Here is a 25,925-nt window from a genome sequence, read left to right on the forward strand (position 1 = left end):
ACTCTCTTGTCCTCAGTAGAATATAAACCGAAGGATGTGACTCCTTCTATGTTGCTCTTTATTATGTATTTCCAGTGCCTAGAATAGTGCATGGTATGTGGTATTATACATACAGTAATGATTTAATTACTGACTTCACAATGTCTACCAACATTTATTAAATGGCTAAAATGCACCTTTCCCCGTTCAAAATATGGTATAATACAAAGGTAAGAGTAATAAAATACCTGTAATATGAGAGAAAAAGATAAGTATACAAACTATTGCAATGCAATGTGACATTCTCTGCTTTCCTCTCCCCACCTCCTAAACATAAACTACATAAATTATTAGAACCCACTAGTCTGTTAGAGTGAGCTACCAGGCTGTGTAGTGAGTATATTGTCTTGTCATTATGACGCATGCCTGGACTCCTTAATGTTTTTGGTTCCTGTCATTTTGACAAATTCAAATTTCTCTTTGCTAGCCTCAGTGCTTCAAATCTCTTCTTCCAGTTAATTCAAACTGTGTCTCCTAAAATCGTTCGTTTTTATCACCATGACTACCTCATTGCACTCCTTAAGCTCTTCCTCTGACTCCCAGGTCTTAATAATTCAATTCAGAAAGTGCTTGCGTGCCTAAGAGCACAGTGAGTCTGTGCACTAGTCTCAGCACTCCCGGCCTGTGTCTCTGCACCTACTCTCTTGTCTCTGTGCGGCCCACTTCATCTATTAATTCACACTCTTCTTCCTCCATGTGTCTGCTCCCATTTAGAGAGCAGTATCACTTCAGATACTGCATTCCTTGCTACTACCTGCTCAGCCAAGCCCAGCCTCAGTCTGATTAAGAATAAAATCCTAGATAACAAAATACAAATTATCAGAAAGCAATTCAACCTCATTCTAATACAAGTTGCAATAACACAAAATTCAAATATTTGGCATCCTTAAGGTCATATACTAACAAGGTTTCTGTATAGTAGTAGTAAAACTAATATGGAAATTCTAATTAAAAGATATTTCTACAGTGAGCTAGCCTAAATTTAAAATTTTTAAAGTAAAATATGCTACCATGAGGCTGTTTTCTGAATGACTGAATATTATAATTTAAAGAGGATGAAAAGTCTTGTGAAGATATTATGGTATCAATTTATAAGAGAAAGTTTACAACTTTAAATAAGAAACTATGCAGATATTATGATAAAATACCTTAAATTTCTTTGAGAAAATCAAAATATTTTAAAAGCATTACATGGATCAGTTTATTATAGTATCCATTTAGCACAGAAATGGAATGCATTTTATGTTCTAATTCCAGCTAGAAATTGGGGATCTTACTCTTCAAAAGTTGCTCAGCATTCTGACACATAAAATGAAGAGATTAATTTGACTTTGAATGTGGCAAGCTCTTATTCTTACTGTATTTTTTTCTTGTATGTAATGCATTCTGGTACATGTCTAAAAAGGGTTACCTACTCCAAAGTATAAAATCTATTTTTAAAATGTTTCTCCGAAATTTTACAGCTTTAGCTCACATGTTTAATCTTATAATCCACCTCAAATTAATTTCTGTATGATGTCAAATAGAGCTTGAGATTTATTTTTTCCATACATTTATATTCATTATTGAATTTTAAGTTAAAATTTTGGGGGTGAGAAACATAAAAACACAAGATACCTAACATCAGCACTAATTTTCTTTCCTTCACATTTTGCCAGGTTTCTTCTTGTTGTTGTTGCTTTTACTGTCCCTCACATCTCCACAAGAAGAGTCCAAATAGATGTGGACTACTATGGTTCACAGGTCTAGAGAAGGCAAACTGCTTTTGCCATTTGCTTCTGACCAAAGCCCACATTATTTGAAGATATTTGCTTGATGACTCAAGCTTAGGAAGTTTCTTAGGAGGTCTCATACAACCCAGAGTCAAGATGCACACTGAGCAAACTGCATCATCTGCTGCTCTTAAGAAACAGCACTGACACGTGATTTGATCTACCCAGAATTCCACCTTAGCAGCCATCTGCAAAATACAGTTGCCTCCCGGGTAGAGGATTGTGAATGAAAAAAAATACAAGCCATATCAGTAAACAGAGAATGCTGAAGCCATCAAGTCATCAGCCACTGCCGCCACCCCGCAGTGAAGACAAGCCTGCTGCCCAGCCTCTGCAGCCACTCACAGTGGTGCACTCTGAGGGGACTCAGAACAAGAAAGGACGTGATACTGGCCCTAGATAGCTAGATGCTTGTCAAAGGAATGAATTCAATGAGCCCAAACATTTGCTCCCTCCCATACATAGAAAAGCACTGATTTCTTTAACTTGAGATGTCTGGTCTTCTTCAGTTAACAAGTAATCTTTTAATGTTCAGACTACTTGGTCTTTGTTGTAAAACTCATATATCCTAGCTCCTCCCCTACCTCTTTGGAGCAGTTTCTCAGAGCCATCTGAGAGGCTGTCATCCCGGCTCAAGTCCCTCCCCCAAATAAAACTTAACTCTCAACGTTTAGGCTGTGCCTTTATTTCAGTTGACAGGGTCTAGAGCAGCCTCCAGGTCTCTTTTGAATAAAGTTAACACGTGCTATTTTGCAGAGCTTTTTAAAGTTCTACAAAATAAAATAACCAAGTAGAAACAAACACTTCAACATATCTAATTATAGAATCTCATTATTTTACCTAAATATTTTTAAATCTGCCATTTCTATTTACTATAAAGTACACACCAGCATTCTCACTTCAGGAAAACAACAGCTCCACTGTGATAAAAAGAAAATAAAAGCTGTGTGAGCGCATAATTTCATCTTGCCCAAGGCCTAACAAAAGAAAGACAACTGCTCTGTAGAGTTATTTAACAAAGCGAAAATACAAGCTGCACCTGTTAGCAAAGTCCAAAAAGTTCTCCAAATGACAGTTCACATTTCATCCTTTTCTAAAATCCCATTAATAAAATCAACCAACAGAATACAGTTGACATGTTTCATTTGTACTTTTATAGTATGGATATTAACTGGTTCACGGTCACGAAGTCGATAAAGTATTTTAGGAGAAACTAATACAATTTTGTGGTGGTGTCTATGACGTCCAGAGAATTTGACTTCCTGCCAGCAGTCACCAAGTCTGGCTCTGGGCAATCAGATATTGATACTGTTTCAAAGATTTTGCCTTCATCATGTTTGATTTCGATACAGCACTAGTGGAAAGTATTTCAAAATAGGGAGCTAATGTATAATTTCTGTGATTTTTCCATAAAACTCAAATACCTGGTACCAAGTGTTTTATTCAAAGAAACAAAAGGCAGCAACCAAAAGAAATTCCAATTTCTAGTTGTACTGCCTGAAAAAAGTTAGAGATCCAATTTGCCAACTATTTCTTTAAAATCTCTTTTGTTCTCATTCCCGTTGATTTCCCATTTTTCCTCCTCCTTAACTTTCCCCACTCTCCCTTCCCACTCTCTTCCTTAAACCTCCTTCCCTTTCTTCTGTCTCTTGATGGAGCTTTCCCTTTTCCTTCCCTCTCCCCTTTTATCCCCAGCTGTTCTCTTTTTCTCTCAGGACAATATCTTCATGCAAATACTCATCCCGGATTCTACTGTTCAGCCTCTAAAGATTTTGCCAATCTGCAGAGTAAATTGGTGAGGCAGGGGAATAGAGAAGAGCGTGTCTCCTCACACATTAAGATTTTCTATTCCTGTTACATACATATCACCTCTCTCAAGGAGTCTCAGGACATTTTAAGGTACTCAGCATTTCAGTGCACCTCCCACTAGTAGTTACCTGTCAATCAAACTTGACAGAAAGGCTGAGGTTAAGCAATTTTCTCAATTAAATTGAGGATAATAAGGAATTTGGCTTAGGGCTCTGTCTCCCAAATTAAAACACTTTCCCAGTGAACACCAAGCCTCTCTGAGGCTTTACGTGTACAAGCACATCTTACTCATCTTGAAAATCACTTTTACTGGCATTATCAACTTTCTCCACTCTTCCAAAACAAAGGATCTTGATTAAAACAAAGAAAATTAAACCTATGATAATAATTTTGTGCAGCCACTAGGTGAACATGCACCAGTTTTTTCTCAAAATAAATATAAAATTCTTATCACGATGGATTCTTAAAGAAATCGCTTCCAGTTACACTGCCTGATAAATACGTAAAAATATTAAAAACCCTTATCTCTATATCTACTTAGGGAGTAAAATTCTAGCTAATTTTGTGTAAAACATAGGGCTGCTAGGTGTTTCCTTGCTAGAATATAAAGAAGGTCACAATCTAAAATAATCTACATAAATTTTTAGATGAGATAAAAGTGAAATCCATGACAAGGAGATGACATAGTCTACATCTAATGAGTGACTCCATATACTCAATCCTACATGGTCCTACTGGGAACGTCACACTTAAAATCACATTTCGTCAGATGTGGAAGACTCAAAGGACAGCAAATGCCAGAGTAAGCTTCCCCATCTTATGAAAGACCACTCTAGGGCTACAACTGCCCAGGCCTTAAAAATTCTAAAGTCAAGTGTGATTTTACTACCTCTACAAAAGATCTATGTGCTGTAGTTTCCAAGGTGTAAAGACATATAAATTTTGAGCCTTAACTAGAAAGCCGTCTTCTTCAGGAAACTTCCCACAATGAGGTTAAAGCATTTTCCATCTTACATAATTTCAACTTTCCTGGCACTTTATTCGTATTTGATTTGGTGCTTAAATATAGCACTCAATGCCTGTTTGACTTCTTCGATGTCAAGCAAGCCTATCATCTATGCATGCAAAGGTTGTTCAACAGGTACTGTAACATTGAAAATATACTTTCGATCTTTATTTTCACGAAACGTTTTCTACTTTGAGAAGTGTGAAAATTTCTGATAGAAATCTATATTAAACCTGTTTTAGTGTTTTCCTCCTGTTTTGCTGGGTTTATTTAGCCAGTTCATATTTTCCCATGACCAATGGTCTCCTGGTTCCTCAAGACTACCAGGTGATTGAGAGAGGTGATTAGGCAGGCTTGCTGACACGGACTAAGTAAACAAGGGGAAGAAAATGTCAAACTGTTAAAAAAAAAAAACAAGATGTCTCTCTTAGGCCACAGCTGGCTCCTTGATTCCAAGGGCACAGCCAAGTAACAGGATGGTTTTTTTCCACAGCGGCTGCCTTAATCCCAAGGGCATAACCCAGTATCTTTTTCTTTGTTCTCTTTCCCACTGAAGCTCCTGTTCTAGGGTTGAGCTCGGCAGGAGGAAAGAGCCCATAACATGAAAAAAGTGATTGGCTTTTGCACCATCAGAATGAAGATAATGATGGCAGAGCCTTCCAATAAAAGACCCTCAGCCCAGCGGGTGATGGGGGGTACTGTCTCAACTAGCTACCTGGCTGAGCAATAAAGTACTTTTCTCACTTTGTTTCTCTGCCTCTGCTGAGAATACCTTCTCAACCGGCAGGCGAGGACCCATACTTTTGGTGGGCTTCCTAATTTGGAAATCTCTCCATCTGCTAACACAGCATTTCTACATTTTCCTAGTACCTGTCTCTATTATTCCATCCCCTACAACTAGTTATTCAAACTAATTTCTTTCTTTTCAAACCTTATGCCCTTTCCCACCAACTCTTAACTCTTAGAAAATAATGTCATCTCCTCATTTACAGAGAATATAGAATCTATCTGTACAATAGTGTAAGCTGCTGTAACAAAGGAGCTCCCCAACCCAGTATTTCAATAAGATAAATGCTTATTTGTTTCTGGCATAACATGCAAAGGGAGATAGCAAGCAGTCTAGGCTCTGCTTGGGGCAACAGCCAGGACCTCTGGCTCATGCCCTCAAGTGACGAAAACATGGTTTTCATCTGTGTCTAAGACTGCCTTCCATTTTAGTCACTTCCCAGCCAGGTGGGGAGAAAGGGGAATCGGGGCAAGCCACTTTATCTTTTCCAGACAATGCACACATCATTCCATTCACATCCCATTGGCCCGAATATGATTACAGAACCACATTTAGCTGCAAGGGAGGCCATGTACCTAGCTAAAATTCAGGAGGGTTCTATTACTAACAAGAATAAAAGGAAAATTAATACCAGAGGCAATTTATCGTACATCAAACCAACAGATAGCAATTTTTCAAACTATTTCCACAAATTGTCACTCTAACCCTAACCATAAACCACACACACACACACACACACACACACACACACACACACAAATGTATCTGGGTTCACACCCATTCCTTCTGACTCCCTTTGGTTAGTGGAGGATTTAATCATCCTCGTTCCATCTTGAATCTATCTTATTTCATTTTCTAGGGGCCTTTTCTATCATTTATTCTCTCTGTAACTTCAAATACTCTATGTCTGCTGGATCTTCCCCATCAGAATTTATACGTTTAGATCTCTTCTGTTTTCATTCTTCAATTTCTTTGAACTATTTTCTTCTATAACCCCCTTTATAAACTTAAATTCTCGTGAGATTCCTCTAAAATAGGGACGCATGCTGTTCCGTGAACTGACTTCATCAGAATCACCTTTGGAACCCTCTAAAAATTCACACACCTGGGTCTTCTCTTGGGGGAAGTCAATTCAGTAAGCCTAGCATGGTACAGAATCTATATTTTTAAAGCCTCCAGATGATCATAAGTGCACCCAGTTTGGAGCCCCCTGGTGTGCTCTCCATTTGTACTGCCTCACCTCCTATTCACACACCCAGTTCTGCTTCCATCCTTACTAGCCCACTCAGGAGATTATGAAAATCACATCTCTATCTATCTGCTGGGACAGGCTAGAAAACCACAAGCCAATCCTGACTCCTCTTCCTCCTTTTGCCCACTCACCATCACACTAACCACTGCTCACAGATATCTCCTCTGTTGCTAAAGATAAAACTTATTCATAGAAGGTAATGTTCACCGGTTGAAGCACTTCATGTGGTTTGACTCTGGTATTCGTCTTAATAACCTGAGTATCTGGTACTATCATTATCACCAATTTTTAAATGAGACACTGAAACCCAGAGAGGCTCACATAGCTCAGCATCACAGTGCTAATTAGGGGCAAACACCAGGATTTGGACTCACAGTCTGGTTCCTAGTCTATGGTCTTAACTCTCAAGCATTCCTCTAAACGCCTTCTTTATCCCTTAAACATCTCTCCAAGTTACTCAGAACTCATCAGCATACCCTGGACTACATCATCCCTTCCCCAGTTTAATAGAGTGGCCTCTAATTAGTCTCTAAGCCTCAACTCCCAGCACTTATCACACTTGTACTGCAATGGCCTGTTTCTTTTATTCCCCCATTAGAGTGTTTGAGGATAGAAAGTGTTTCTTTCATTGTGTTCCCAGCACCTAAAACAATGTCTGACACATAATCTGTGCTTAAAAACTATTTGTGGTATCAATGAGTGAAATAACAAATAAAAGTTTCCTTCCCCAAATATTTGCCAATCCTCACATTACTCCTCTTAAGCAATGGCCTCATTATACTTTACTCCTCAGTTTACGAACCATACACTCCGGGGCTTCATGGATTACAGATAGCCTAACCATCCACAGATAACACTTTTTAAAAGTCAGCAATAAACCTGACCAGGCTCTTAAACATTAGGAATAGCTAACATTATCAAAGCCACTGAAAAAGTTCTTTCTCATTTTATTTGCTCATATTATACAAAGTTTGGCTTGTAATAGACTTGCAGCCTCAGCTTCGACCTTACAAAAGTCTTCTGGGAAAGAAAATAGTTCTTGACAGCTAGCTTCTGTAGCTGGAGAAATGCCACAAAAAATCTGAATATGCTGCTGTTCCTTAAAATAAAACCCTCTCTCATTCATGTAATTAGTGTTGCTTTGGAAGCATTATTTCCGTGGATAAGTGCAGCATAATTCATGCAATGTACAAATCCCATCTCCAATTAGAATTTTAACATAATCTATTGCCAAATTCTATCCTCCAAGAAACTTAACAAAAGTGAAATGTTTTTAATTTATATAAATGACACCAAAAAAAAATTATGTTTTGTTTGGAATTGCTTATCTCATCGTCTTAGGGCCTCTTTATTTCAAGTGGTAATACTTTGACTAACTGCATTTTATCTCATATTCTAATTTCACTTTATTTCCCAATCCCTAGCTTAATTTAGATGCCTTTGGGAAGGGGGGTGGGAAGGGACAGACTGAGAGTTCAAAATTTATAGATACTGACAGGCATGTGTAGAATAGATAAACTGTGTAGCACAGGGAAATATATACAGGATCTTGTTATAGCTCACAGCAGAAAAAAAAGTGACAATGAATATATGCGTTCATGTATAACTGAAAAATTGTGCTCTACACTGGAATTTGACACAACATTGTAAAATGACTACAACTCAATAAAAAAGTTTAAATAATAATAATAATAATTTAGATGCCTTTTATTAATACAGTCTATTCAAATCTTATATCATTTTTAAAAAACAGAAATGTACCGCCAATCTACTGTGCATTCAGCCCTGTTTTAGGTATTGAAAAATCAGAAATAAAAAGATGATAGGATTGACACAACATTATAAAATGATTGTAAATCAATAAAAAATGTTAAAAAAAAAAAGATGATAGGAGATTCCTCCCCTGAGGGAGCTTATATTACAGGAAGGGAGAAAGACAGCAAACAAGCAAATGAACTGGATACTTTCAGAGAGTAGTAAGTGTTAGAACAAGGATAGGGGCAGAGTGATGGAGAGGCAACTGTGCCAGGTCAGGGCGTGGGCAGGCCAGGGGGGCTGTTTTAGACAGGACAACCAGACAAGGTCTTCCTGAAGGGATGATACACAACTTCAGATGGGAAAAAGGTCAGCCAAGTGTATACTGGAGGGAAAAGTATTCTAGGCAAAAGTAATGCAACAGGAACCTCAAATACTCTTGAGAAAGGGATGAGCGTAGCATGTTTGACTGATGGGGAAAAAGTCAGTAATAATAGAAGAATAGCAATTTTTAAATCACATGGCCTTCCACTATATTTGATTTTATTTTCTCTAAGAAAACACATACTCACAATGTTCACTGTAAGCTTACCAAGCTACCAACATGAACCCCAAGTACACAGAGTTGGGAAGAGATGTGCAGTGGCATACCATCACAGAGCATTTCAACAGACTAATAGCCTCGAGAACATAAATAACGTAACAATAGTACAGTGTAATTTTAAAAACCAGGAAATGACGTCTCCAGATTTTATTTATCTTTAGTTTTAGCAGCACTTGTTTATGAGTTTATACAATGTAATTTTTAATAATGGCTGTATTTAATAATTGGGTGATAAAACACCTTAGAATTTAAGAAGTGGTTTTGCAGGCTGGTCCAGGCCAGCTCCAGCACACCACTCCTGCATGCTCTCCCTGACTCGGGGCTCTTTAACCTGCCCGGAAGCCACAGATGGTCTACAGGGACATTTAATTTTGTGTCCAGCTCCCTACTGCCAAATGGTTTTTCCCATTTCCCCATCACTCACCTGAAAACAAACAGAAAAAAAAAAAGAAAGAAAGAAAGAAAAAGAAAAAGGAAGTAATGATTTGTAAATATATCCTTTGTGGCATATATCCTGGGAAGTAAGCTGAGTTATTTAACTTTCAGGATTTCTCATGTATTAGTGTTAAGATTAAAAACCAAGTTTCAAGGATTCTATACTAGCTCTTGGCAGTAACAAACTAATAACAGTGTTCAAAAGCAATCATATAACAAACAAATTTAATACTAAGATTACTACGATGCTTTTAAAAATACCTAAGCATCCTAAGCATTGAGATAAAAGCTAATGTTTGTGTGACTAGATGGCTAAGCAGAGCATAACTTTTTAAAATGCTAACTTTTTTTTTGCAAAAGCAAAGTACACAAGAATGCTAAGTAACCAGTATCACCATGTTCCAAGTTGATAAATACAAGAGCATTGCTAAAACTGTAGCATACTAAATACTGGCTTATAATGAGTCTATAATTTTATTTTTTTCTACCTTTACCCACGCCTTCACTATCACTCTTCTAAATTTAATTTTGTTAACAAAGAATTTACCAAACATTAAAAATTGTCACTATCTGTTGGAGGCCTGGAGCAGATGTTACTATTTTGAAGTGGAGACAAACACACACAAGCAACACGTAATACTACTCCTAAGATTGCAAAAAATTAAGGAGGGTTTACAGATTGGATCTCTAATCTGTAAGAGGATATATATGTATATATAAATTTATTATGTAAATGAAACCCAAAAGTATTAAAATTACAATGGTTTTTAAATAGGTACTTCAGTTATATGCAAAACATACAAATGACAAAAGATCATGGGCTTACACAGGGATGATTACAAATAGTTTTCTTTAAGAATAATTTGTCAATGTCACTATTTTGGCACATGTTTTACTCATATCAAAAGACAGATGTACAGTTTTACATATGGAGGGTTGTTTCAAATGAGCTATTCATAGTATCATAAAACCCAGGCTAATAGCCAAATTGGCCTGAAGGCCTTACTAACAAATGTAGCTTTCAAGAACAGCAAAAGAAATGGCCTGGATACTCATTAAACGGACAGAATTGACTATAATTCACTAACTCCCTAGTGTGGTACTACATTTTGTCTTAGAATAAGGATTGCCTTTGGCTATGGCGTCTACTCCAAAATATGGACATAGTGGACTGCTCATCTTTCACTTAGCTTATTACACAGATGGAGCATTCAGTTATGTGTAGTTTAAGGAACAGATTATGTTCTAAATCACAGAAACTTAGACACTGAAAGGCAAGAATGAGTTATATGTGATAGAGGAATCGATATGAATTAGAGGTTTTGCAATATAATAAAACCTGCGAATAAAAAATAAATAAAATTTACTAAATATTAGAAATGTTAACCCAACTAAAGTTTCAGGAAGAAAAAAAAGTTAACTTAATAATTTATTAAAAGAAAAGTATGATTAAAAATTAAACATAGTCATCTTAATCGAGTGATCAACGTTAACATCACTAATAATATGACACGTTGATACGACAGAGTCCCTGGTAAAAAGCACTAAAAAGGGCCTTCTTCCTCCAAATTCACAACCTCAATTTACTCATAAGAAAGGTTACCAAGCTCCAACTGAAAGTGTTCTACAAAATACTTGACCATTATTCATCTAAAGTATCAAAGTCACAGGAGACAAAAAAAAAAAGACAAAGGAACTGACAGGAACTCGCAGAGATTGGAGGTGACTAAAGAGCCATGGTAAGTAAATGCCATGTAGGACTCTGGATTGACTCTTGGAACAGAGAAACAACACTGAGGAAGCAGGATTAAAGTCTGCAGCTTGTTAAGAGTGAAGCAGCAGTGTTAATTTCTTTGCTTTGCTCATTATACCACCATTATGCGAAGTGTTTAACTTTAGGGAAGCTGAGTGAAGACTATATTGGGAACTTTCTGAACTATTTTTGCATATCTTCTGTAAATCTAACATTACATCAAAATTACAAGTTTAAAAAATACATGAAATTACAATATACAAAATAAAGAGAAAATGGAAATCCCATATTTTATCATCAAACAGAAGAAACATTTGCTTGTTGATTTGATGGTTGTTGATTTGACTTGTCACATTCTCTTTTTCTTTTCTTTTCTTTTTTTTAATGCTAAGTCTCTGAACACTCACCTTTGGCAAGACTGAGCAAGCTGGAGAAGGACACATTCTGCAACCCGAGTGCCAAGCTTCAGATTCCATCTCTACCATTTATTGTGTGACTTGAGGCAAATAAATTAACTTCCTGTGCCCAGTTGCTTTGTTGTACAGATGGGGAAGAATAATATTGCCAAAAAGAGTTGTTGTAAAAATAAATGAATGTATGCAAAGCACTTAGAACAGTGCGTGCAAAAGTCAGCGCCGTTTGACAGAAATGTCAAAACAGTTTGGAAGCACAGTGCTCTCTCCCACTCTACAAACTGAAGGGGTTCAGAACAAGCCTCCCCAAAATGTACCACCTTGGCATGTACATTATTTTGAACTAAAGGAAATCCAGACCCTGCTGATTCAAGAGAAACTTCTGTCCTTCCCTTAACTACCTAGAAGAATTTAAATTGGAGGTCTTTCCCAGAATTAATATTATTACCAGAGATAAATTTTATCTGAGTGAGACTAGGGACCTTAATTACAGCCAGAAACCACAAGTAAATTAAGATGTCTGAAACACAGAGTGAAAGGTGGCACTGAATGAGAGAAAACTAAAGGAGAAAAAAAAAACAACTAAGTCACATAGAACTTTGTAAGCAGCGTATGGAATGTGGCCTTTATCCTAGCAACAATTAGAACCCATTGAAGGAGTGAAGGGTTTTGAGAACAAAAATGTTAGAATAGAATGGTCAGATCTGCATTTTAGAGGACTGGCTCTAGGGAATGCTCTCAGAAATGCTTTGATTTGAAAAACAATTACTGAACGTCTATTCTATTCCTAGGAACAAAGCTAATAACCAAAAACAAGTCATATGCCCTTCCTCCTCTAGCCGACCACAAATACACACCCAGCACCACAACCCACACCACATCTCCATCTACTGTTGCCAGGTAGGGTAAAATTTCTTTCTATTTTGGTGCTATAATAATTTTATTTCATATTAGTCAAATTCTTTTTTTTAATTGAAGTATAGCTGATTTACATGTTATGTTACAATGTTATGTTAGTTTCTGGTGTACAGCATGAAAAAAAAGTTTTTTTCTTATCTGAGTGACCCATCTGTATGGCAGAGCAAACATCTCATTACCAAATATCTGCACTTCTTCTCACTGTCCTGTGAATGGCCCTTCTTCCAATTGAAGCCCCAGTCCCTCTTCTCACTCCTCAGCTCAGGATGGCATATATACTCCATTTTACCCTGTCTTTGAGTCCCTCATGTATGTGGGATTCCTGCACATACAAAATGAAATCTGTTTTTCTCTTGTTAATCTGCCTCATGCCAACCTGATGATTAGAGCAGTCAAAAGAAGCCTTGAAGAGTAAAGGAAAATTCTTTACCCCAACAAAAGCGAAATGGAATAACTCTTTCCCTCCCTTTATTCCTCTGCTATAATGAAGCTGACATTACTGGAAGCTGGCTCATCTAATCAAATATTTCTACTGGAATTTTGACTCCTGAAAGCATAACATGGAAAAGGGTAGAAGGTTCCCAGCCCGGGCATTCCACACAGACTCTCCCCAGGGAGAAATCAGGCTACGTGCTCAAATGCCTACTTTTTGGTTTCCTGGCCATCTTCCCACCCTGGATCTCCAAAGCTCCTGCTGCTCTGTGAACCATCACATGCTCTTTCAACAAAGCCCTTTGCTGCTTAAGTTTAAAAATGTTAGTTTTGATTGTTTTCAGACAACAACAAACACTCTGTGTGTATGCCCGGATACTTTTATTCAATGATCCAATTCCTAAAGTCTGGCAGGAGAGATGCCCCTAAGTCTTGCTTCTGAAAATGTCCTCAACTCACACTTTGATCGAAAAGAAATGAAGTTTGTTGAGTTGGTGTTTGAGATGATAAGTTAAAGGGAGAGGAAATCTCATTGGAATGTAGGCTCCTTGAGAAAAGAGACAGTTTTTCAGCCATGTCTCAATTGCCTATCATGCAAGTTCTCTCCAGTCCCAGTACAGATAGTAAACAAAGGTGGATGCCTATTATTCATGGGGATTTAATTGACTGCTATGACAATACCTATTGGTTGGACTGGTCCAAAAATGGCCCATAGTTTGGGTTTGTTCTCAAGACAATTCATTTTACACTAAACACTAAAATTCAATCTATACCCTTCTATGGGTACCTCACAAGAAGACGCTGATGCTAGAGAATGGTCATGGGTATCTTTGTGTTTTGCATGTGGGAAAAATTATTTGAGAAGATGGAATAATTACTGAAGGGCCTAGATCACCATGTAAATGCAGTGTTACCCATGTGATTGACAAGAACTCGAAACAAATTTACTGGCCTTATAAAAAAAACTCTTAATTAAAAATTTCGACTATGAGATTACAGAATTAAACAACCCCTTAGGCTCAGATTGGGGAAGATTCACCAAAAACTATAAAATAACACTGAAGGAGTCAGTCACTTGAAAGAACAAGCAACAGTCTCCACAACACTTTGTGAATTTAATGTAAATATTCCTAATCAAGAATTAAGAAGTCTAATCAAGAACCATACATTAGCGTGATAGATTTATAGATATTCTCTCAAGGTGAATACTGTATTTTTTTAATTTAGCCTATTGTAATTCCGATAATTGCTTAGTTTGGTATTTTACTATAGACTTGCTGGATATTTATACAACTGCAAATTGCTCAGAAAAAGTAGAAACAGTAATGAAGATCCTTTAAAAACTGTAGCACAACTATAAAATAGTACCAAACATGGGAGATTGCAATGGTAAATATAGATCTAAAGAAACACTTTATTTTAAATTTTCCCTAGCGCCAAAAAGAATGAGTACTCTTCCCCCTCCCTTTAGCATTTTCCTTAGAAAACTTGAAATTGGAACTGCTTAAAAGAGATGTGTATAGATCTTTGTAAAAGCTTAATAAGCCTCGTGTCAATTCTGCATCCTGGGGTTGTATTTCTTGGAGTCCTCAGAGTCATTTCTTTAAAATCTGAACTTCCAGGAGGATGGATGGCACTTGCCTCCCTGTCTCTGTGGAAATTTAAGCCTAGGTGCTTGGCTTCATGATGTGACTTGCTGCTTGTCATAAAGATACAAGTTGTTTTGGGTTTTACTTTTGTTAAAGACAATTAACGTGTATGTAATGGATTGTATCTGCCTAGCTATGGAACAGGGTGAGATTCCTGTCTCCCTTTGCAATCTCCTTAGCAGACTGCCTGTGATGTGCATCTTCAGCTTGACAATGTTTATTCAATAACAAAACTTTTTCCTTCTTTTCTACATAGAGAAGATTCACTGGAATGGCAGGAGATTTCATTTCTAATTATATTTCTCCAACCCAAATTAGCAGTAATGGGGTACAATGGGAATAATTCCTATAGAAGCTAGCTAACTTCTCTCTGAATAAACTCCTGCCCAGTTCTGGAAAGCCATGTAGGATACGCCGTCAGTGCAGAATCATTAAATAAAACATAAAGTGATCAATATAAGCTATCAGCAGTTCTGAGGGAAAAAATAAAATAGAACTTCTGAATAATGTGTTTTTATGTTAATACCAAAGTAGGATGCACCAGAGAAATGCAATTCCAACATACAAGGGAAGAGTGTCCTTATGACATGGAAGTAGACAATGAAGCACAAACACGTGGAGGGAATTATAATATGATAAAATAAATCTCCAAATTGGAGATGACTGGAGTCATGTCAATTTAAATTCATTTTTTACAACATTCTGTAAAAATGCTGAAAAACCTTTCAATGTTAAAGGTGGTATCGCTGTCAAGAGTGAGTGATCACAAGGTTTGAGTGCCTGGATATATGTCTTGTACAGTGGAGAAAGAGGTGTATTCATGGTGCTTTGTAAAGCTAAAAAGGCCTGTGATGGCCAGTTGTTTGCAGTGCAGGTCATCAGTGAAAGACATTTGCACATCTGTTTTTCTATTCTTCTGTCCAGTGGGGGCAAAATAAAGAACATTTCCTAGATTGTGGTCTGTATAACACCAGGGTCCCACAAGACATTATTATATACTCTGTGAGAAAAAAAAGGGGAGGAGGGAGGAGGTTCTGTGGTCAAATAAATCTCCGAATCCCTCTCTTGAAGTTTTACAATCTAGGTAAGCATAGGAGGAGACAAGCTGTAAACAAATCCAGTTAATTAGAACTCCCAAAATTATCTGACCATGAGTTCTCCTTCCTTTTCTTCTCACCCATTCAAATAATAACAATAATGATCATAATCACGATCACTTATTGGGGACTTACTGTGGTTCACAGTTCTACGTACCACTTAAATGTAAGACTCACTTAATCCTCATAAAAACCGTCTGAGGAACATGTTATCATCATCATCTCCATTTTACAAATGAAGAAACAAGCACAGAGGGGCTAAGCGCACGGTCACACCTCTCGCAGTGGAGGAAGAACCTGAATCCAGAACACCTGCCTCCAGCGACGTTGCTCCGCTCCGCTCCTCCGGCAGCGAGCTGTGTGTGCTCAGTGCGTGCTCAGTGGGTGCATTCCCTCCGGAAGGCTGCTGCGTTCACATCAGCTGTTTGAAGTGGTAGGAAAGGAAAAGGCCTCCCTGATGCTGAAACTGTCTGCTGATTCTGTCTAAGAAATCCTGTAGTTTGCTTTCTCTGCCTCACTGCATTTGTGCTAAGTAACCCCCAAACTTCTCCCTGACAGTCTTTATAATTGTTTTAACCCAGACGCTACGCTCCAGGAAGAAGGTAGAGGCCCGATAACCTCAGAAGAATGGACAGACCCTCGCAGTTCCTCCGTGACTCCAGAAAGATTCATCGAGGCTAAGGGGGATGCAGCAGTACCCTGCAGTGCACCCTGATGGTTATCACCTTTTCTGTTCTACCTAGTTTTTTTCTGTGAAACTTGAAGGCCCCAACTCGAAGATGGATTCACAATCTCTATCTCTAAGGCGTTAGCCTGCTCTGACTCCCTTTTGCCTGGCAAAGCAAGCTGTTCCTTTTCTCCCAAAACTCTGCCTCCGAGTCTCAATCTGGCTTTCGGGGTGCAAGATGCCCGTTTTGCAGCAGCAAGTTCTCATTTACTCCTCTGAACAACTTCCATTCCAAGGGTTGGTTGGAGATCCGTTCCCTGGTTTCCAGATCTGTCAGCTGCGCTGTCGACATTTCATTGTCCCTTCCCGCTGCATGTTGGCAACGCGTCTCGACTTGGTCTTCCACAGCACTGTCTTCCGTGTCCTCGTTCAGGTAACAGGAGTAATACTACCTGCCTTACAGGCCGTGGTGACGCCTAAATAAAGACCAGAGGTGAGGAGGCTTTTGAACGGCAGCCTGTGCATAGCAAGAGCTTGGTGAGTATTACTAATGACCATCATCACCACCTATGTTACTGCTGCTGTTTTGCTCATTGTTTCAGACACAGTCAGCATCTGTGTGGGCGTGGAGAACAACAGATGGACAACAGATGGGTAACAGCCTTTGACTGCTCAGGGTATGAAGTGACAAAGAAACAAGGGTCTTCATACCTACTTTCAGAAAAGCAAGATTTTTTCTTTCTTGCCACAGGGCCTAGCCATTCCTTTCTCCAGTCAAGTTTCTATAGGCGGAAAGTCCCTTGGAATCAAACAAAAGTAAATTATCAATCTCTCTTTGGTTTTTGTTTTTTTTTTTCTTTTTCTGTTCTGACTTTTTATATTTGCCTCTGTTTTTATAGACGATTTTATGTTAGAAGATGGGAGCGAGTGCATTAGAGAAAGCCAGTGAGATGGTATTTTTAACCAAAATCAGGGAATTTTGCTTTTAAAGGCTATTCAACAAAATTTGCATCTTCTAAAAAAACTGAGATTTCTTTCCAGTTTTTTACTTAAAACTCAAGGAAAATTTCTTATTTGAAGAAAGCGGTTATATAAGTTCAGTGATGTTCCATTCATGAATTTCAAAAAAACCTAACATCTGCTTAGTGACACGGACTTTTGAAGAACTGCGTGGGCCAGCAGATCAAGTCACGGCCAGCTGTTGGTGTGCATCCCTTGATCTATAGCGCGGTGGGTCGTAACTGGATTTCCTCCCACTCTTTGGATCTGCAGCTGACTTGCTCAGGGCCTGGGCAGTATTGGCCTTCCAGCCTAGAGCAGTGTCTCTCAACAGGGCTTTGGTGACAGGGCCTCACCACCTCATTCCCACAGAGATTCTGTTACTGCTCCTCCCATCACTACCTAGAGAGGCAGTGTTGCTGAAAAGTAATAAATAATAACAATTACCACAACCAACACTTGCAGGGCTTACTCTGTACCAGGCACTGTTCTAAGCACTATATACAACATTATATATATATGTGTGTGTGTGTGTGTGTGTGTGTGTGTGTGTATAAAATACATATACTAACTCATTTAGTTTCATTCTTATAGCTATCCAATGACTTAGGATCTATCATTAGCCTTATTTTACAGCTGAAGAAACTGAGGCGGAGAGAAGTGAAGAAACTGGCCCAAAGTCACGCAACTAATAAGTGGCACAGTTAGTAAATGGCCCAGCAGAGATTCAAATCCAGGCATCCCTCCAGAGTTCTTGCTCTTAACCTCAAGGCTGCGCTGAATGAGGGTGCTGTGGAATTCCTTAGGCAAGTGACAGATGGGGTGGAGAGGAAAGCTGTCATCTCTAGAGCCTGTTCTCCTTCTAGCTACCTACCTAAGAGTAGCCTTAGGCAGAGTAACTCTGTTGGTTTGCTGATGATACTTTTCAGTGTCAGTGAAGACTGATGGGAAAGAAATTTAAAGCCTGAACCAACAGGATTTGGAAACTTGATGAATGGAGAGCGAGTTAGAGCCTGTTTGGCAGACCTCACTGTTAACAGAAATACAGAATCAGATCTGCCTTCAGGGACCTTGAGTTGCATTCAGGAAAGGCGAGAATAAAGACACGCCATTTCAATTCAATGAGGAAAGTACTATGATTTGCTCCAGGTGTTGTAGGACAATGGTGGAGCACTGACCCAGCTGGGTGAGGAAAAAGGATCATCAGGGAATGCTTCAAAGAGCAAAATCCATTTTCTAGGATTATAAACCAATAAATCCAGTATTTCCCCTTTATAATCAATCAACAAAAACATTTTTAAAATGTTATCTCTGCTTGTCATAGGTAAACAAAAACACTGAAACTTGTATTAGAGTGATTCTAGTTTTGTTTCCTAAGCTATCTATTAATCTGAAGTATTTCTATCAAAATGTCTTATCCACAAACTTTCTGGTTTTTGCTTTTCTGTGTTGTGGGTTTTTTTTTTTAACCAGAAATGAGCCATACGAACTCTACATACTATCTAAATATATTCTTACCCTTTTCCATATGGTAATCTTAAGAATATTCATCACCAGATAAGAAACACAGCTGCTACTCTTTTAAAAAAAGAGTCGTGAGTAATGGTTTAGTCTACATTTCTAAACATCAGGTGTTCCAAAAATCTTAAGAGAGTCAGGTTATTTTTATTGTCCCTAAATGTTTTAGGCACAATGCAGTTTTCACCATTTAAACACTTACATTAAAATTATTCCCATAATTCACAAATTGCACACTACTGTATAAATTTACCTAACTCCTTTAAAAAAAGACTAATCACTACCAAAAATAATTCGATAATGTTAATGATATCTAGAATCAAGCTATACCTTGGAATTTATCTAAAAATTGGATTTCTGTGTCTGCATCGTTCATACTCTTGTGATAAAAAGTATGACTCACTGAACTGGAGGCTTCAAATACGCAGAAAAGAAAATCTAACATGACAAAACACAGTAAGATGAAGAGGTTGGATACATACAGGCTTTTGAAGTTACCACTGGAGATGTGATCACTAAGATCAGGGACTCAAATAAGGATGGAAAAATGGCACAGTGAGGAAAGAACCAGACTGTAGTGACCCAGAGAGCCCAATTCTAGTTTGAGTTTTGCCACCTCCCAAATTCAGATCCTCAGCTTCAGCATGTATAAAATAAAGCATCAGACTAGATGATCACCAATGTCAAACTACAAAATCTAAGACTCTAAACTCTGCATTTGCTGCCTTAATGTTGTCAAACTCCGCACTTTTTGTCATGTGGGAAATTGCACGCTTTTCACTATTAAGCATTTTAATCTAAAATTTCGTATGGTTTCAGATCATTCAACTTTTTTCTAAACCAGAAATGGGCTGCATTTTACCGGCTGCAGGACAGTTGATCACAGCAATGCTCTGGGGAAACACCCGAGAGTCAAAATTATGATGATTAAGCTACAGAGTACTTCAACATTTCAAAATCATGAGAAGGAGAAACCAGCAAAGGGGACCTGGGTAAGAGAAAAGGAAACCTGGGAGAGGGGACCGTGGTAGCAGGTGACCCACTGCACCGAGAGCTGCTGACGAGGACTGGCCACAGTGAAGTGGGGGCCCAGACAGCTGGAGAACTGGCTCAGATTTCACCTGTGCGTGATGGGGAACACAATATCAGAAAAAGTCTGGGACTTAAGTCATTTTTTCACTGAATATTTGTTGACATCCCAGCACAATGTTAGGCACTGGGGATACAATAAGCAAAAGAAACACAGCCTCTCCCTTATAGAATTCAATCTAGCAGGGTTTATGACCTATCTGGGTGAAATCGGTACTTCAAAAAAGCAACAGCTGAGGTGATTTAAAGATCCTTAGCCAATTCTAGGTAGCCGCATTACATATCACACTGTCCCATGCTGGAGAAGAATGCAACATTCTGATGAATGGTTCTCAGTGAAAACATCTACACACACCTCATTGCTGGCGCAATAGTTACAGATAAAGCACAGGTTTTATTTGAGCAAAGGCAGTCAACTGAGCTACACACATATTTTTTTAAAGAAATGCATCTAGCTTTGGCATTTCAAACTGAGACATGACACTGGAAGGCTAGATGCTGGGATAAAAAAATTGTAAATTATAACATTTCAGCATAAATTTTTCTTTTTTCAGATAATTCATTTCTCCAGACTGGCTATCTTCTTATGTGATATTCCTGTGCACTGGTATTTGCCAACTTCCAAACTGAAAAAATTCCAAGGAACCAAATGCCCTTCAGTGAAAGCAGGAGAAAGAAAAACAAAATTTCAAGGGTAATGCTACAAGTTCTTTTAAAATAAAATAGTTGGGAGTCAAATATAAATAAATACATGCATAATCATGTAATTTCTTTCTTACTAATTTTATAAATTTTTATACTTACAGTGAAAAAAAAAAAGAACTTCAGGTAATCGCGCTTCCCTCAGGGAAGACCACCGTTACATCAGACCTTTTTTTCAAATCTTCCTAAGCCACAGTGTCATTTCACTAATAGATCCCATGGAGAGAGACACTTACTTCTCAGATTTCACAGGGTTGTTGATTCTGAAGAGTATGTATAAGGAAGTTGGCCAATTAATCAAGAACATTTCAAGCTTTTCAATATTTCCTAATTATTAAAGTTTTAATTCTTGTTTAAGTGGTGTCCTGTATTCTATTTCTAATAAAATGTTTAGCGGAATATACAGAAACATGTGCAACTGACTGGTGTCCAAAAAAAGTGTAATATGATACTGATTCCATGATTATTAAGAAAATATAATCCTTCCTTCCACATCTCTGGCACAATTCTTAAAATGTCAAAGCACAATCCTCATTTAATTCTGTCAACAATATTTTGGAGGGAAAAGCATTTGAGTGAATGAATGAGGAGATGCCTGGGATCAACTGTGTTTGTGGTGTAGCAATAATAGATGAGTTTTGAACAGGGCTGACAAGTCAAAGGGTGGGAACAGCTTCAGCAAAGGAGATGATGTGGCTGTGGGAGGGGCAGCGAAACTACTCAGAGAAGGCTGTGGGGTCTGTGATCTCATAACTGTTTTTATCTAACTCACTAGTATTATTTCCCTGCCCACGCTGTCAAGCTGCTCTCCTCTTGTGAGAAAGGTATCAGTGCATAAAACTAAGTTGGCATGAGATGTTTTGTCAAGAAAGCCACTACCAATGTGCTCATCTACCCTAAATTTCCTTCTCTCCCCTTCTACAAAGGCAACTATGTCTGTGGTTTCAGTACTCAACATTGAATAAAATTACTAAGTCTCCAACAAAATCTAGAACCTATTTCATGTCCTCTACTTTTGAAGTCAATAAAAAATGGATATATTTCTATAAAAAATTAATGCGTCAAAATGTCATTACCTAAAGGGTCCAAGTTTCAAGTATTTGGAAATATTAAAAACAAAGGATTATTCATCCCTTGTGAGTTAGGTGTTCACTGTACTTTTGAGAAATAAAAACTTAGAGAACATTCTCTAATTATTTTGAAAGGAAAAGTAGATTGACAGAAGCTTGCAGCTATTAGTTTAGCTCTCTTTAGTTTGCTAGGTTGAAAGAAGAGCAGTCCTGCTTTAGAATGAGTTGAACGTCATCTTTTTCTAGTGCTAGTAACGTAACTGGTACCCCACTTACATCCCCTAGGCTTTCACCTCCACATCATGAAGGCTGCCCACTGTGAACACCTGAAGCTCTCTGCCTGAAGGCTTTTCTCTGGCTACAGGAAATGTGTTCAACCTGCACACAGAACAAACCAGACATACAGAATCAACACCCACAGAAGCAGCTCGCGACAAATGATGAGGAGTAGCGAGATATACCTGGCTTCCCAGTGTGATAGCTCTAAGGTGTGCTAAGTCCATTTGACCTCCCCGAGTTCCTCTGCGGGCCTGAGCCCTTTGCTGTATCCAGTGAGTAGGCTGACGGCACACTGTTTAGCGTCTCCTCTCCCTCACCCGCTCCTCCATGCTTGGTTCCTGGGGTCGCCTCCCAAATGAACTACTCTGCACATAAACCACTGTCTCCGGGTTCGCTCTGAGATAACCCCATCCAAAACATGTGGGCAGAATTTATGCTTCCACTGTATACAGACTTTCAAGTGAGGGCCAGAGTTCACATATAAATATAAACATAAACAGGTTAGGTTCCGAAAGGCTCTTAATTAGCCCATGCATTTGGCAATCAGGGGTTATAGTAGGGTTTCTGTTTCTCCCCATGAGGGATTAATAGCCAAGAGGACTGCTCTCCCGCTTTAAAGAAGGAAAAAAAAAAGATTTATATGTGAAAATAGGTATTTTCTGACACTGGACAATAGCTAGAGCAGGACTGTGACCCTTGAGAGGAGAAAAATAAATGAAGTGATCTTTATACTTTCTCCAAATTGTTGCCTGGAGGCAGCTTTAGAGCCACAGGGAAGGAGAAGCCTAAGGAAGCTCAGGGTCTCACAGTGTCCTGCAGGTGGGAGATGAGAGTTCAGGAAGGCTAAGGCAGCTAGACTTCCTGGGGAAGGCTACCTGGAAGGGGCGAGCAGCCAAGAAAGAACTCCCGAAATCTGATGAGAAAGCCCTCTGAGGCATTGCCGGGGACTGACCAGCACCATCTGGGTTAACACTCCACATAACCAAGGAAAAGACCCTCCTGAAGAAATTCTCGAAGCTCAAGCCAGCCTGGGAATAGTTTGCCTCTTCACAGGCCAGAGAGGAAAAAATTGATAATCCATGGAACTTGGATAGAGTCCTCAGAGAGCTATCACCTGAGTAGTCAGTTAAATTAGCCCTAGATGAAAGGCGACTGTGGACCTGCCAAACTAAAGCACGGAAGCAAGATTTGAAAAGATCAGTGCGATCCAAAGTAGCTCAATTATATGCTAAAACAGAGCACGACACTTCTATCCCCCTGGCTTTCATGTCTACATCATCAAAGAAGAAAACAACACAATGTTCGAAATATTTCGTATCCAATAAAAAATTGCCAGGTATGCAAAGTAGCAGAAAAAATATAACTCCAAAGCAGGAGAAAAAAAAAATCAGTCAATAGAAACAGACCCAGGAATGGTAGAAAAGATAGGATTAGCAGGAAGGACTTAAAGCAGATTTTAAGAATTTCACAAGTGTGCATACAAAGAAGGTATGCACATAATGAGGTGAGAAATGGAAGATATAAAAAAGATCCAAATGAAACCTCTGATTATGAAAATTCAGTGTCTGAATTGAATTCCAAAGAATGAAACTCAAATGCTTCACTGTCCTATGAGGCCCATGGGATTTCACTGACTACTCTCCCATCTCACCCCAGGCCTCAGGGACTTTGCACTGGCTGCAACCTCTGCCTGGAGCACACTGCCCAGATTCGGTTTGACTTGTTCCCACATTTACTCGAGTCTGTGCTCATATGTCTCCTTCTCAAGGAGGCCATCCCTGACCAGACCATTTAAATCTGTATCATTCTCCCTACTTCTCAGCCTCTTTCCCTGCTTTATTTTTCTCCATAGAATTTTTCACCATATAACTTGCTCTACTTTTAACACATGTGCTTTGGGGTTTTTTGGTCAGTTTTCCTCACTACACTATAACCTTCATGGGGGCAGGGATTTTTTTTCCTGTGGTCACTGCTATCTCCCTAACATCTATAGCAGCTCCTGGTACATAATAAATGTTCAAAGGATATCTGTCAAATGAATATTTTAGAAAAATAACTCTAGCTCCAATGTATATTTATTGTCTATTATGATACAGAAGAAATAGAAAATACGGTTTTATAAAAGTATGATGTAACATATCACTTGGTATTATATCTTCTGTCATCAATATGTCTCTTCATATTAGTGACAGTATGTTCTCAGCATTTCCCTCCTCCTTTTCTTTCTTACTAATAACCCAAGACTATTTCTTCCCTCCCCTGCTCAATGCAGAAACCAAAACAAAGACTCCAAGGATCTAAGGGAAATGCAAAACAGAAAAATTTGGTTGCCATGCAAACTTTTTGCCTTCCTGCTCCTAAAGATTAGTTAAAGCCATATTTGTGAGAAGGAGAGAAGAAAGTTCAGCAGTTACTAACTAAAAAAGAAGGAAGGGCTGAGGTCTCAGCAATGGGAGAACACAGGACCATCTGAAGGAGCACCAAGAAGCTAGAAAGAAGAGCTGCTCCCTTCTGATAAAATGGAACCAAACAGAACCAGGTAGGAATTCCCCTATTAGACGAGATTTGAAAAATTAAAGAGCAGTACTGACTGGTGAACACGGAACTGGAATGCAAATACAATTTTCTTTGCCTAAAATCTATTTCATGGCACAAGGAATCTCATGCCAAAGACTTGGATAAAATGAGGGACCTAATCTACTCAGGAGAGCAGCAGAGTCAAATTCTCATTAAAGTCAGAGGTTTTAATAGTTTCTACTATCATTTCTTCCTTAATAATGAGAATTTCTTATATCTTAGTCACTTGATGACCCTGTATGTGCATTTCTGATTATTTCTTAAAACATTTTTTGTAAATTCTATCCCTAGAACCTCTGCCTTTAGAAAAGTTGACTTCTTGAATCCTTAGTATTGGAAGAGATCAATCTCAACCTGCCAAAGCAGTGGTTATCAATCTTCAGTGTGCACGGGAATCCCCTGGAAGGCTGGTTAAACACAGACTGCTGGGCCCCAGCCTCAGAGGTTCTAATTCACAGGCCTGAGCATTTGCATTTCTAACAAACTCCTAGGTGACACTGATGCAGCTGGTCTGGGTACCACACTTTAAGAACCACTGCCTAAAGTATGGTGTTAACTTTTAAAGGGTTATAAGCATCTGTGGCTTCTGTTAGCTGTTTTGCCTCTCTTGTACAATTTGTATCCCTAGTCACTGGCACGGGCTGGGCTGTCAATAAACATTTGTTGAATGAATGAGTTAGGCTTCTTTCTAAAGTCATATGAAAGCAATTAGGTATCATCATATCTGTATTGAATTTTTTTACCAATTATAAAGACAAAATTTCTATATTATGCTAACATAACCTCTAAATTTCTATTGATAAAAGCAAAACCTGAAGGGCCTATCAATTATTTGAATACTTGTGAGTCATGACCTCCTTGTTATGTGTCTATAATTTGAATCAATTTGGTGATGCAGTAAATAGGAGTTAGCATAAAATAAGAAAATCAGTTTAGTAATAATAATACTTTGTTCATTTTGCAACTTTAAATATGTGAATATTCATGAAAAGGAACTTTAAAAGTATTTTATTTAATTTTTTTAAACATTTTTTATTGTAAAAGTATTTTAAATAAAAACTGAAAAGAAAAGAGTCTATAGGCTTGATTTTGGCAGCATAGAGATATTAATATAATATTAATTTATCTCAGTACTTTGTAAATTTATTATCCAGATTTCCTTTCCCTTAAAATATCAAGACTAGTTGGTTAAAGGCAAAAACTAAAAATTACTATGTTATGCTATTTACAAAGAAAGCATCTGGGAAGGGGATTTAATTACAGTATTCGAGAGCAGAAACACTACCCTTAACCACTGTTCATG

At 38.3% G+C, this 25,925-nt stretch overlaps 1 protein-coding gene and 1 long non-coding RNA gene across 16 annotated transcripts in view; one reads left to right on the top strand and one right to left on the bottom strand.

The window, feature by feature from the left end:
• The window catches only part of MAPK10 (mitogen-activated protein kinase 10), a 441,578-nt gene that overhangs the window by 182,480 nt on the left and 233,173 nt on the right, over positions 1-25,925 (bottom strand). Inside the window, exon 1 of one of the 15 annotated variants that reach the window (XM_072942936.1) lies at positions 11,620-12,157. The exons of 10 other annotated variants lie outside the window; for them this stretch is intronic. In XM_072942936.1, coding sequence (XP_072799037.1) covers positions 11,620-11,697 — 78 coding nt within the window. In that variant the 5' untranslated portion in view covers positions 11,698-12,157. Of the gene's footprint in view, positions 1-11,619; positions 12,158-25,925 lie in introns of those variants that run through there. 4 more of the 15 variants (XM_072942882.1, XM_072942885.1, XM_072942931.1 and 1 more) reach the window with 4 other exon arrangements.
• On the top strand, positions 12,298-21,053 carry LOC140687109 (uncharacterized). Its single transcript, XR_012061213.1, has 4 exons — positions 12,298-12,525; positions 19,725-19,897; positions 20,549-20,688; positions 20,801-21,053. It is a non-coding gene; the product is annotated as an uncharacterized lncRNA (long non-coding RNA).

This window comes from Vicugna pacos, chromosome 2 (assembly GCF_048564905.1).
Source record: "Vicugna pacos chromosome 2, VicPac4, whole genome shotgun sequence".
Taxonomy (NCBI): domain Eukaryota; kingdom Metazoa; phylum Chordata; class Mammalia; order Artiodactyla; family Camelidae; genus Vicugna; species Vicugna pacos.